At 50.0% G+C, this 13396-nt stretch overlaps 1 protein-coding gene across 1 annotated transcript in view; it reads right to left on the minus strand.

Annotated features, from left to right (window-relative positions):
• NXPH1 (neurexophilin 1) overlaps positions 1–12047 on the minus strand; it is a 263161-nt gene extending 251114 nt beyond the window's left edge. The window contains exons 1-2 of the mRNA XM_036429321.2: positions 11471–12047; positions 10484–10647 (exon numbers count right to left, since the gene is read on the minus strand). Of these exons, the coding sequence (XP_036285214.1) occupies positions 10484–10537 (54 nt within the window). The 5' untranslated portion in view covers positions 10538–10647; positions 11471–12047. The remainder of the gene's footprint in view (positions 1–10483; positions 10648–11470) is intronic.
• Between the last annotated feature and the right edge of the window lie 1349 nt (positions 12048–13396).

The raw sequence follows: 13396 nt of genomic DNA on the forward strand, positions 1-13396 counted from the left end.
TTCACAAGTAAAAGGTTGTGAAAGTAAAGCAGACCATTAATTTTATATAAGCTGTTTTATATACCTGTGGGCCTCTAATAGCATTTAGCTACAAGGTTAAAAGGAGAAAAATCATTTTCTAAAATTCAATTGGAGAGATTGGAATATATATGCCTATATACATGATTAAAATTCCAGCTACCTTGCCAGTAGTTCCTCTTTACCAAAACTGAATTCATGCTATAACTGAAAGTGATTATATAAATAGAACAACAGTCCAGTGTCAAGTACCAGATTCCTATCAAGGAAATGGTACTGTCAAAACCAAGTTGGAATTTCAAAGCCAACAATTTATGAACACAAAATATTTTCCTGCTATACTTTTTCATAGAATCCTTCAGAGTAGATGTACACATGTACATTATTAACATCCAGTCTTGGTCTGCTGTGTGTCTGTGTGTTTAACCTGTAAGTGGGAAGTAGGGAGTGGGGGGGGGGGGGGGGGGTAGGTTCTTCTACGCCAGGAAATTTTCTCCAAGTTTTTCTGGCAATAACCAATCTTAAAAGAAGGAAATCTGTGCCTCCTTGTCTTTAATCTGTAAACTTCAATTTTATGAAAATCCCTGCAGGTTTGCAGTGTCATGCCTTTGTGTTGGTTTGGGAAGACCCTGTTACACTGGGTGTGAATGTGTGCATTGTGATGTGGTTAGGGACAGGGAGAGGCAGAACAATGGGAGGCCTTGCAGCCATTGCCCCCTAACTCTTTCTGCTCAGCTTCCAGCATCACACTGCACCCTTGCCATGCTAAACCTAGTGTACATATCAAATGAGCGGCTAGCCTGGCCTTTTGTTCTGCTAAGTTAATACAGGTTACTATGTCGATTGGGATCTCTCCTTTAACAGGCATGACTCAAAAAAAAAAAAAAAAAAGTCATGGCTCTGGGGTATGAAAGAACCTGTTAGACTTAAAAAAAAAAAAAAGTAAATTAAAAGGGCATTTCTGTTAATATCAAACCAGGCTTATTACTTTAATGTAAGCACTTCCTTAATTTTCCATTCTCAGCATGCTACATAAATAAAAATAAAAGACTCTCCACTGGGTATATTCTACATATATCTCACAGAGTTTAATTATAAAGCCGTTGGAAAATGAAGAGGGTGGGAGGAAAGGATTCCAGTAGATCACACAGTCTGGGTGTTGTGTTGGCTGGCTGGCTCTGAAGACAAGGGAACAAAGACACTCAGGTAATCACAACACACCATGAAAGGCTGGGCTCTGAAGAAAAGAACAATCGAGGGAAAGAAGTACATTATTACTACTGTAGTGCCTGGAAATTCACCAATTTAAATTTCGCTCTCATTAATGTTATTACGATTATGATTTATTTTACTGCAATGTAGCAGTTCCTGTGTTTTTTTAAGTGCCACACCCTATTTTCTTTGCGGCTGTAATAAGGGAGAAACCTGACAGATGAAGTCCAGCACTCAAAACTATGCACAGACACACACACACACACACACACACACTCAAACACACTTCAGTTGGCCATGAGAACTATGGCATTAGGGAAGCAGTGAAGACACACATAAGAATATAAATTTCACCCCAGGAGTTGCCCATCAGGGGTGTCAGACACCTTCTATGAGTGAGAAAGGCTGTGCCAGGGAGTGCAGGTTTCTGAAGGATGGAGAAATTGGGGGGAGAGGGGCTTGGGATGCTGTGTAATTGAGTAGGCAGACCCTAAACAGTTCAGCGTCTTTCGTGGGTGGAGGCGGGGCGCGCATTCACAGGCCTGAGAAACAGTGGTGGACAGGCCTGAAGACACCACGCCTGGGGAACCAGAAGACCCTGGTCGAGTTACCCCTAAACCTTTCCTTCCCTTCTTATTTAATTCCCCACCCCGCTTCACCTCCAGATTGCTTCTCTTCTGGCGGGCTTGCCTTTCTCCTAGTGGCATCTCACATGGGATGATGAAGCACTACCTGCCAGACCTCTGCTCCTTTAATACTGCGGGCATGTGCAGAGCCCGGTGCCCTGAAAGGATTGATTCTCAAACTAAGGCGAGAGAAACAGACAAGACTTTCCAGCTGCTCTTCGCCTTTGACACAGAGAACCCCTAGCGCCAACACTCGGTACTCCCTGGCTTATTTCCAAAGCAAAGGAGTCACCGCAGCCAAGGAGGAACCGCGCACTCTCTTAAGGGACCGCAGTGTCCACTCTGGAGCGCTCATCGAAGTCGGGAGAATGTGCAGGGAGCCAGGGGGCACGGGAGGGAGGGAGTGGTGCTGGGGAGGCGGGGCAATGGTGTACAGGAGGTTTTTTTGTTTTGTTTTGTTCTGTTTTGGGAGGGGGTACTAGATTTGGGGAGAGAGGTTTGTTTGTTTTGCTAAGTAAATAGAAACTTTCCCCTCCCCGTCTCAGGTCTAATGATGATAGATTCCATGCTGCCTCTGACCCCACGCCGGGCAGCCTAACTACGAAAAAATAATGAGGTCCCATCCTTATTCATCTGCATTAAAGGCGAGCCAGGCACTTTCGATAGCAAATATATCGATTCCCTTTCCTGAGCCGTGATTTGTCCTGCTGCCTGTGAATAATTGCTGCTTCTTTAGGAATTTATAATAATTAGAACTCCTCACTGCCCCCCCACACACACACACACACACACTCATACGCGCTGCTTTTTAAAGGCGCCTAATCCTGGTGGGCATCTTGGTGGGTGGTCCCAGCCCTGTCCCCCTCGAAGGTGGGAGACCGAGTAGGAAATCACTTCTCCCACTTTGGTTTTACTCTTGCGAGGAAGTTGACTCTCTGCTCCGTACCTCAGTTTCCTTATCTGCCAAACGAAGCTTTTACTTTGTTAAGAACGTTGCTTCCAGCTCTATACAGCACGACTCACGCTTCTGTCTGGTTTCCGCGCCCGGGCACGGGGGCAGGGGAGGAGCAAGCGGACAAGAATTCACTTCCACTGGGGATGGAGCAGTGATAATCACGTGATACAGCAACCACGCAGGGGTGGGGGGAACGGGTGCGAAGGAGAGGCTCTAACCGCCACCAACGGTCTGAGTTTTATGTCCCCAAATGACGGAGCGGGGAAGCTGGGTTAAGCGCAGACTCTATTTCCAGGGGAACCCAGCGGACGCGGCGGCTGAGGCTGCACAGAGGACCGCGGACGGGGCGGAGCCTGTGGCGCTGTCCGTGGTCCTGACCGACGCTCTGCGGGCCCAGCTGCCCGCCCGCCGCTGCCCCATTGAATGTAGGTACCCGCGGCCTCTCTCTCTGGAAAACTGCTGCAGTTTTGCCTGCTGCCGCCGGGAGCACCGAGCACTGAGGGCTTGGCTGCGGCGTCTGCGAAAAGTTCCCCGGAAGCAACGCTTTTTGGTGTCCGGGCTTGGAGTCTAGAAACCAGAGGGCTGGCTGCCCCTATGTTCTCAGAAGTCGGCTGGGGCTGCTGGAAGTCACTGGCGGCTGAAAGCAGACAATAGAGCGCGCAGCTGTGGCGGCAGCGACTCCTGCTGGGAAACTTCCCCGGGCCCGAACACTCCGCAGCTCCGGTCGGTCGGAGGACTGAGTTTAGAAAGCCTACATCGAAGAAAAGTTCCTCGCCAACTGCAGAAGAGGACTTGCAATAGCCTTAAAATCAATGGGTGAGGAGGGCAGTCTGAGACGTAGGGCCAGCAGTGCCAGGAGGACGCCCCCTCCCTCCTTCCGGTGGGGCGAGGATGCCTTTGCCTCTGCTGCCTCGGCTACTTCCCATCATAGCCCATTAGGGTGGCCTGGCGATGGGCTAGGCCCGGCCAAATTCAGGTTCAGCGGGGATGCATAGAGCCCCCCAGGAGCCAGTTCTTAAGGAAACACTCGGGTTTTCTATGCAGCAATTTGTCTCATTGTGAGAGAAAGAAACCTAATGAGAAAAGCCTCTAGGTTCTCCATTCTCATGCAGATGAGGCAATGCGCTCAGGCTGCAGCCTACGTGACCCCCTCCCCATTGTGTTTCCCATTTGAACAAATAGAATACCCTCATTATTTAAAGGAAGTTGGGGAGGGGGGGGGGAAGAGAAGGCTTTTGTGTGGCCGCTGCTGGAGTGCTCCTGCTGCACTCTCCTAGTTCCTGGGATCCCACCATGAGCATCATCCCGAGGCTCAGCCCCAGATGCCACCCACTCTCCACACGCGGGGACCCCTCACTAGACACAGAAGGAACTTGCTATGACAAAGGGAACCAGAGCAGGGGAATTCTGTCCCTTGTCTCCCTGCCCCACCCCGCCCCCTCGACAGTCTCCACCTCCATAGAAAACAAGATACTAAAGAGAGCTGTTTACAGAGGAGGTAATTAGGGTTTCAGTGCGCACCGAGGAAGTTCCAACAGCAGCCAGCGACCCTCGAGGGCAGACGTCAAACTTGGAAAATGGGCAAAACGCACTTTTGGGCGCGCGTGGAGGGGGCATAAAGAAGCCGCCAATATATATATCATCTCAATAAAAAAAATAATAAAAACCCGCTCTTGGAAGGCTTGCATAGTAATTGAGATGGGCGCGCTTTTCTGATCGGAGTTGGCATTTCCTCATCTCGAGCTGACAGAACCAACTCGGGAAATTGCCGGTAATATTCATCTGGGGAGCACTTTCATTAAACGTAATTCATTCGACTTTCACAATAAATTGAGTGACATCCTTACAGCAGAACCTTTTTATCCTTGATTAAGTGCTTGCCAAGCTTTGGTTTCCCCACTTTATTGTCACATTCCTTCAAGCGGAGTCGTCAACATGCCAATCGTCGGCAGAGAAATGCACACGCTCCGTGTGTACCGAGCTCTGGGAGGAGTTAGTGCTGACACCGAGAGAAAGAGCTGGTCGCGGGCTTAAGTGGCAGATAAATCAAGACGGCAAGTTCCTGCAAGCGCGAGGCAGCGGGGCAAGACGGATGGTGGCTGGGAAAAGGCAGGGGAAGGCAAGACAGCAGAGTCGCTTTGCCACCCGCTGCTCCTGGAAGCCGCTGACCACAGAGAGCAGACTCGCTTAGCTTAGCCCCGTGCACCTACCTGCCCACCTTCCACTATTAATTAAACCGGCCAGGACAGTTAGTGTCTTAAAATGAGATCTGACACTCCTAATATATGGGGTTGCTTTAAGATAACTTTACCTGAATGAAACCAAACATAGACACGTTTTTAAAAAAATACGTATATCAGAAAGAATGCACATTTCCTAATTTGCCACTGGACAGCAGGCAAACTTTCAGGCTTACATTGGTTTTCTTTATGGGAAGAGGAGTGCAAGAAGCATGTTATTCCTCATAGTCGGGGGATTCCCTCTTGACCCTTCACATCAAAGCTGCAACAGCCAAACTCACAGAGGGCCCTTGAGCCCTCAGGTTTCCCAGCAAAGCAGACAACACCTCTTTATTTTTGGTCTGGGCAAAAGGGGGAAGCCATCTCCTTGCCAGCATGTGGGCCTCTTCTCCCTACCCCCTATAAAATCAGAGAACCCCAAGACAGAAAATTGCTTATTTGAAAGAGCAAAATCCAAATGCTTTCATCACTCAAACGTCCTTTTGAAAATATTGTCGACGATGGTTATTACCTGGACAATGCTGTCAATTTCTGTAGTCTGCAGAAAATCTTCCTGCAGCTAGAAAAGTGGGACATTGGGCACCTACCTCAAAATAACAAAGCAATTTCCCTGCCACCCAATATATTTTTCACCCAGACAATACTTTCATTAAGGAAGAAATAGCCGCCGACAATTCAAAGCCAAATAGAAATCAACTTTGCACAAAAAGGAGCCAGGAACTTAATGGCTTTCTGGGAAAGCATGAGCTGAGAAAGTTGGAGCAATTCTGGTTCAATCCTTTTAATACTGAAGGCAGTTTCCCTGGAGCTATGACCAGAAGGCCCCAGACCATGATAATCCTCCTGGAAGTGAGGCAAAAGAACGACCCACTCCAGGGCTTCCCACACACCCAGAGAGCTGCTTTCCTGGTCAATGGAGAGTTGAGTATTTCAGGAAAAATGCGACTTCTCTCACAGAACCCTGGACTGAGGAATTATCACATCGTGCTGCTGGAGCATAGGCTCCTTCTAAAATTTAGGTTTAATTCTATAGTCACAAGGCTGATGTGGAGTAGAAGCTTCAGGAAATGCAGGGGAGTGACTTCCAAGTAGGGCTTCCAACAACTGGCATTATAGAGAACACTGAACAGCTTCAGTGAGTTAAGGTATTATCAGGTATAAGCTCAATGGATGCAAGTTTTTAGTGGGAAGTTGGCTTAATTTTCAAAGGATGGGACGCACAAATAAATACCTAATCAGAGGAAAGACATTAGTGGACTCTCTCCTGCTGCTTTGCCCCCACTCCCAGCGTCCACATTTCTTAATAGCCACCTGCATAAGGGGTGAATTCACCCAAAGGGTCTGGCTTCAAACAGTACAGAGGTACATGAAAATACCAATCACTCTTTAATCTCTCTGTTAAACAACTGATGTGTAATTCACATTTTAAGGACACCTCAAATTCTTAAATTTGAGGGAATAGGTGGCTCAAAATGTTTTTTTAAGCCCAAGGGTTAGAAAGAAGTATCCATTCTTGTCCACATTGGTTAAAAACAACAACCAGATGATTATCAATTTTCATTCCTAACAGAACTGGCTAGTGGGACCTATGTTGGAGGGGGAGAATCTCTTCTCATTAGAATGGTACTGTGGATGTGACTGATCACAGTCAAGCCACTCAACCCCTGTTCAGATTCTCTGGACTTGATTTCTGAGTAATTTTTTTATTGACATGCCCAGGGAGCACTCGTTAGAATCAATTCCTGACCTTGAAAATGGCCACAAGTGAAGCCCCAAACAGAGCTTTCTTCTGGGAGATGCTCTCCCTATGTGTCCTGACCTCTCCTGCAGCTTGGCCCATGGGGAATAGCTCACTTTAGGACACCCAGTCCTCAGAGCCAGAAACCACATTCCCCTACTTCACCCAGGGCATGCTTCAATTCGGTTAAAATGTTCCAGTCCTGCCACCCCATTGAGTCATATTGAAATATTCTGGAATTAGTCCAGGGCTGACAGAAGAATAAAAATTGCAGGATGTTTTATTTTTTATTTTTAAGAAGTATTTTTATGCCATAGGTGTCTCTCCTGCTGAACTCAGACTTTTAAATCTGCAAAACACAGCATTCAGTACACAGATTTCCTTCACTTTATTTTTAAAAAATAAACTTCCCATTTTCCCGAATTTATTACAGGGGTTAGGGTTGTGGTAATTTTTTTAAAATTCTAATATGCCTTAGTGGGTAACTTTTGCAGGCACATTTCTAATTAACTCCCCACTGTAGTACTAAAATAAGCTTCTAATTTGAAAATAAGGCAGACCTATCTCTCAATCAGAACAAAAAGACAGAAAATCATCAACTTAGAACAGGCACTCAAGCAACCCTCGGCCAAGAAACACACCTTGGGAACACTCACCCAGACACAGGCAAACAATTGTGCCTTAAATATGGAGCCCTGATCTGCTGGACACAGAGCTGTTTTTCATAGTAAGTTCCTCCCAAATTTGGGAGTATTTTCTGTATTTCTCCATAAACAGAAAGCTACATATTTTATATGGGGAATATCTAAACACATCTTGCTCCCTGGACATAATGTGGTGATCACTCCCTGGGAAACATGACTGGGATTCCAAGAGCTTAAAGGGAAAGCTGTGCCCTGGTACCAGCGAGGAGGCAATGTGTAAACAGAGTGTCCCTGTCACCAAAGTTGAGATGTGAGCTTGTAAAGACAAAAATTTACTCCTTTAACTCCTCTCTGGCTTATGTCAATTCAAAGGGTGGGGGGAAGACAAAATAAAATAACTACCTTCTTGGAACATAACTTGAATTAGTTCCTGACAACCTACTTGCACCTATTGCTGTTGCTTGCAAAGGTCTGGATGTTCCTGAGTACAGCCACCCATAAATGCTAAATCCAGTTCCTGTTTCTGGTGTTTAGTAAAATAGGTGGGGAAAGCAGCTTTGGCTATTTTATTTTATTTTATTTTATTTTATTTTATTTTATTTTTGTCTGTCACAGTGCCTTAGAGGTTTAATTAAGGCTCTTTACTTGCTTATTTGCCTAAAACCAAACTATCTTGACTGCCCAATTCATCCTTTAAAATTCATTTCCATGCTACAAGTCAGCTCCCTGCTCCTCCAAGAAAACAGCCCGGGATTCTGCTGGCAAATAACCCTGGAATGACAATCCCTGGAAATACTACCTTGGATCACAACCACCGGCCGTTTTGTTTTTGTGGCGCATGTGGATTCCAATCCCCAGCACACACAACAACTTTAGATCAGAGAGAAGGGAATGGGCTTGTAAATCGCCTTCTCTGTTTTATTGTTCACATTTGGTATTGTTTTTGAGTGAAACTGGAAAAATTGTCTCCTTTCTCGGTATTGCCAAAAGGCATTCAGGTAATGAAGTCTGTAACTAAACGGTAATTGAATCAGCATAATTTGCACACTGAACGGTTTTCAAATGCTCCCAGTTTACAATTAAAGAAGAATTAATGCGCTTGTTGTTGAGAACGCAGCGCATTAGAATAAATCCAGCACTGTTGCTGTAATGAGTGGGAAACGGTTTAACTGCCAACAAACACATTTAAAATTTAACACAATGTATTGATTTCACTTCTGCTTTTGATAGATTATTTTTCCAGGATATCGAAATACTTGCTCCGAGCAATATACTGAGCCACAGCCGCCAGCCTTTGCCATGTGTGCGCATAAAAACACAGTCCAAAGGATATAAGGACAGTCCTGAGGCTCAGGTCATATGTAGAGTTATGCAGGGGAGAGGAACAGGAGGGGGTCCGGGATCCAGGGAATACTTAATATTTCCCCTCTGTTGCTGTCACTGGGCAGTCCCTTCCCTTTCTTTCAATAAATAGTTTCTGTAATTCTTCTGACCAAACTTTCTGCCCTCCCTCCCTGGGTTCTCAATGTCAGTGGGTTTCCTGGACACAGGTGGGGGCAAGAACGGTTGGAAATGGGAAATTGGAAGGATACTTTTTGCATTCCCTCTGCGTTGCAGCCAGGAAAGGCACAGGCTTCGCCCATAGTCAGAAAGGCTGTTCTTTTGGATTGGCTGCCCAGCCTTTCACCTGTTTACCCCAAGGTGTCCTGTAGGCGAGGACACTGACGCGCAGCGCCCTCTGGCGTCCGCGGCTGCCACGGCCAGGAGATAAAGGTGCAAAGACAGACAACATTGAGGGGTTCTTGGATTGAAGCTGACTCTCTACCCCTTAAAATAAATACACATACCCTCACATGAACACTCACACACACGTTCACTTACACACTCATTTACACCGAGTTCACACAACTAGAAGCCCTACTGTCACATGCATCAGGGAAAGGGCTGGGAAACGTTCTCAATAGGAGGGATGGCAACTCTCCCAGATTTGAAACTCTTGGGATTAAGGAAGAGCATTCCCCCATCCCATTATCCAGCCCAACAGAGGTCCCAGACCGCCCCAGGGATCCTTATCTCTAATTAGAACGCTTGGAGCCCTCAGTAAGCTCTGGAGGCACGCAGATGGGGAAATGGGGGCCTGTGTAATGAACACAACTTCACCAGCAGGGTCTGAGTGCGCCTGGCCCTCTGAGACATTGATTGCACTCTGTGTCTATTCCGCGTGCTGTCCACAGCTACCGACCCACTACCACCACAATAAAGCACTTCTTGCCACTCCCCCACTCTCCCAGGTACAAAAATGTGCGAAGTCCCATGCCCCCAAATGGCTCTGGGAAGACTGGGTCAGTGGCTTTGCTAGAATTCTCTCCCTGACTCCCCTAATAAGGGTCTGGCCACTGGATGACGTGTGGTTCTGGTTTGGTTATTTGGTGGAAAGGGGAGATTGGAAAAAGAAGAACAGGGAGCTGCTACATGTTTGCCGGAGCATCTCTGACCTAACTATCTGATCACTTGTGATGTCTGTAACTGATCAGCTTGCCCTGTCTCACCCCTGCAAGTCCCACAAAGTTCCCTGCACTCCTTTCTGTGCACGTCTCCAAACTAGAGGGGGTGGGGGGGAGCGGCTACGAGGGCGGATTCACTTTCAAAGTCACAGCGCAGATTCCCGCTCGCCACTCTCCATCCACTTCATTTCCTTTCCTTTAAACTCTGTGGATGAATCCTGCCTTCCATTCCCTGCTATTTGCCTTCTCCTGTCACAAAGCATCTCCTCTCACTATCTCCTCGGTTTCGGAGGTGTCTAGTGTGCCTTAGATTCAGTTCAGAATCCCATGCAGGAGAGGGGGGACTGGAGCAGCACATGGGGATGGGAGTCCCGGAAAATCCTGCAGGGATAGGGACACCAGCTTGCCAAAGTTGTTCTAACACAGTCACCAGGAATGCTGCTCTCGCTGACCTGGCTGTCTCGCCCTCGTCCCGCGCGCCCCCAGCTGCCGGGCCTCGAGGCCAGGGTGGGGTTGCGGGGGGGCGCAGGATCAGCAAGGACTTACCAAGCAGACGGTGGGCTGCAGGAGGAGAAGCACGTACCAGCACGCAGCCTGCATTCTCCCGCGTCTCAAACTTCCTCCACGTCGCCTTCGCTGAGTCTTTGTTCCTTCAAAAACATAGATCCACCTGACATCCACTTTACAGAGCAAGGAGCGCTCTCAGCAGCCTAGATACAAATGAAATTAGACATCCCATGACCATGCGGGCAAGGTTAAGCTCGGAGGCCAAGCAGGGAAAGGGGGTTGTGGCGGGGAGGGGTGAACCGGGGCGGGAAAAACTGAAAAGCCAGTCAATCAGGAGCCTGAAAGCGGCGAGCGCCAGGTCCGCAGGCAGGCGGGCAGGAGGTGGGGAGGCTGAGGGGCTGTTGGAGCCCTGCGCTCTCTGGGTGCGCCTTCCGAGAAGGAAGGTGGCAGGGCGCAGAGCCGCGCGCAGGCTGGTTCGGAGCCCTAACTGTCTCTCTGGCAGCAAGATCTGCCCTCCTATCTGATGGTGGGGCGGCTGGGACTAAATGCGGAGGCTGGTTCTTTGCCAGCCCTGGCACAGCTCACACACGTACACACCAGTGGGGAGAGATGGAGAGAAAGAAAGAGGGAGAGCAAGGGAGAGAGACTGGAAGAGAGGGGCGCGGGGAAAGGAAGGGGTAGGGAGAGGTGACCAAGATTAGGTGCTGGGTATCTCCACGCATTGGGTGCGGTGGGGGTGGGGAAAAGGGGTGTCAAATGTGCAAACAGGGAAGCCAGGCTCAGTTTACCCATTCAAGCTCCCAGCACCTACAGTGATACACACACACACGCGCACACACACACACACACACCTCTGGCACTACTTTTATTCCAGCCAAGAGGCACAGTCAGTGCTAACTTCTAGAGCGCACGTCTGTGGGGTCTGTGAGGGTCACCCACCTAGCGCACTCTGTCCCCTACCAGTGAGTGACCCTCCCCGCCTCCCCTTCCCAGTGCCCCATCCCACTTCAGCCCTAAGGTACCTACCGCACAGGACTGGGGGCGAATCGGGTGAGCAGGGGCCACTCTGGGCAGGCTCCATTGAGGAGCTACTCGGGCCTGGCTTCTCCGGCGCCCCGGACATGCCCTCCCTGGCGCTTGGTCTCCATGCCCGGGCGCGGACCGGTGCGCTGCTGCGTCCAGCCTCAGCGGAGATGGCGTCCCGGGGTCCCAGCCGAGCTCAGGGTTGGAGCCTAGGCTTGGCACAGTTGGAGTCACAGTGCAGGAAACTTAAGAGGAAAAGGGGGAAGGGGGAAGTAGAGGAGGAAAGAGAGGGAGGGAGGGAAAGAGGCGGAGGAAGGGAGAGAGGTGGATGCTCCGGGATACTGCGCGCTGGATGGAGTAGGACCGCTGGCGCTGGCTCTGGGACCAGCAGTCCAAGCTTCCAGCTTCCCCAGGCGGTGAAGGATGGTGAAAATGTCTTAAGAGGAGGAGACTGGGCAAGTCCTCGGAACTTGAACTTGAGAGATAAGGTACTGGCCTTTCGGAACAACAACAACAACAAACAAAAAAAGCCACACGGCAGCTGCAAGCAGTCCGAATGTCTGAAAAAGGGTGGCGAGCTCGCCTGTGCCTTTGAACCTTGGAAGCCTGGGAGCTAGTCAGATGAGGATCAGAGTCCCAGGCGCTCTCCGCGGTCCTGCCCAGCCTCCGAGGGACGGATCCTCCGGAGTGCGCTGGGGTGCGGGCGCAGACCCCGCGGAGCTTTCTTCCTAGGTCCGCAGTCGCTCGCGCCTACTCCTCGTTCTGGGCAATTACACTGGCAAGTGGGCAAACGATGCCTCGGAGGCTAATTGGCACCTCGTGCACACAGATCCTGCTGTCAGGCTCTCCGCGGGCCGGCCCGCAGGGAGAACGGGCTCCGGTGCTGTCTCCGGCGGCCACAGCGCCCCCTCCCCCGGGGACCTGGGCGTGAGGAGCACCGCTACCGCCAGGGGAGTGGCGGGGCGCGTATCCCGGGGGCTCGATAGGCAGGAATGGGCTCTGGACAGCACAGGGCTCCCCTGCTGGCCTCCAGCACCGAAGCTGGGCGCCTAGGACGGACCTGTGGCTGCGGGGACCCGAGCGGAGGCGCTGCGGACCGCCAGCCATTCAGCGAGGCAGCCGGAGGACTGGGCGACCTTGTGCGCTGACTCCTCTCTCTCTGCGGGCTGGGCCAAGCGAGAGGAGAGGTGGGGTGTGGGGAGGGGAGGAGGAAGGGGGGGGAAAGGAGGACCAGGGACGTGGGCGGGGGAAGCAGGGGAAAATTTGGCCACCTCCCTCTCTCCCCACACCTCCCTCCTATACAAGCAGGGTCTCCCAGTTTGGGTCTCTTTTGCTCTGACTCTGTGTGTCTTTCTCAGTCTCTCCCATGGCGGTTTCTATCTCTCAGTGTATTTTCCATCTCTCTTCTCTGTCTTCCTTGGGTTCTGAGACTGTCCTAGGTGTCTTTCCACCAGCGTGTGTCCCTCTCAGGATTTCTAACTCTCTCCATGTCCCTGTAGGGGTCTCATCCTCTTCCCTGCCATTGCCTTCAAACCTTGTCTCTTTCTTCTCCCCTCTGCCCTCCCCAGCAAGCAACTTCGCCCTGATTTGGGGTAAGATCCGGGACCAGACCCTGCTGCTTGGTGTTGGCAGGAGGCAAGCATCGTCTCCCTGGCTTGCTCCGACTCTGTCCACAAGTCCCCGCTGAGCTGAGGGCATTTTTTTTCTCTCCTCTACCTTGCCCTTGACTTCCCCGAGACCCTCTTCTCCAGAGCCCGGCCTGACACATTGCAGGGTGACAATTTGATACGCATCTATAAGACTTGGGTTGGAATTTATCCCAGGAGCTCAAGTTGGTGGCATCAAAATAGAATCATCGTGCTTTTTGATGGGTTTAGGGAGTCCTTTCCTCCAATGTGGCTGTTGGACACCCCAGGCTCTGTGGTTTCA

This window comes from Pipistrellus kuhlii, unplaced genomic scaffold (assembly GCF_014108245.1).
Source record: "Pipistrellus kuhlii isolate mPipKuh1 unplaced genomic scaffold, mPipKuh1.p scaffold_m20_p_10, whole genome shotgun sequence".
Lineage (NCBI taxonomy): Eukaryota > Metazoa > Chordata > Mammalia > Chiroptera > Vespertilionidae > Pipistrellus > Pipistrellus kuhlii.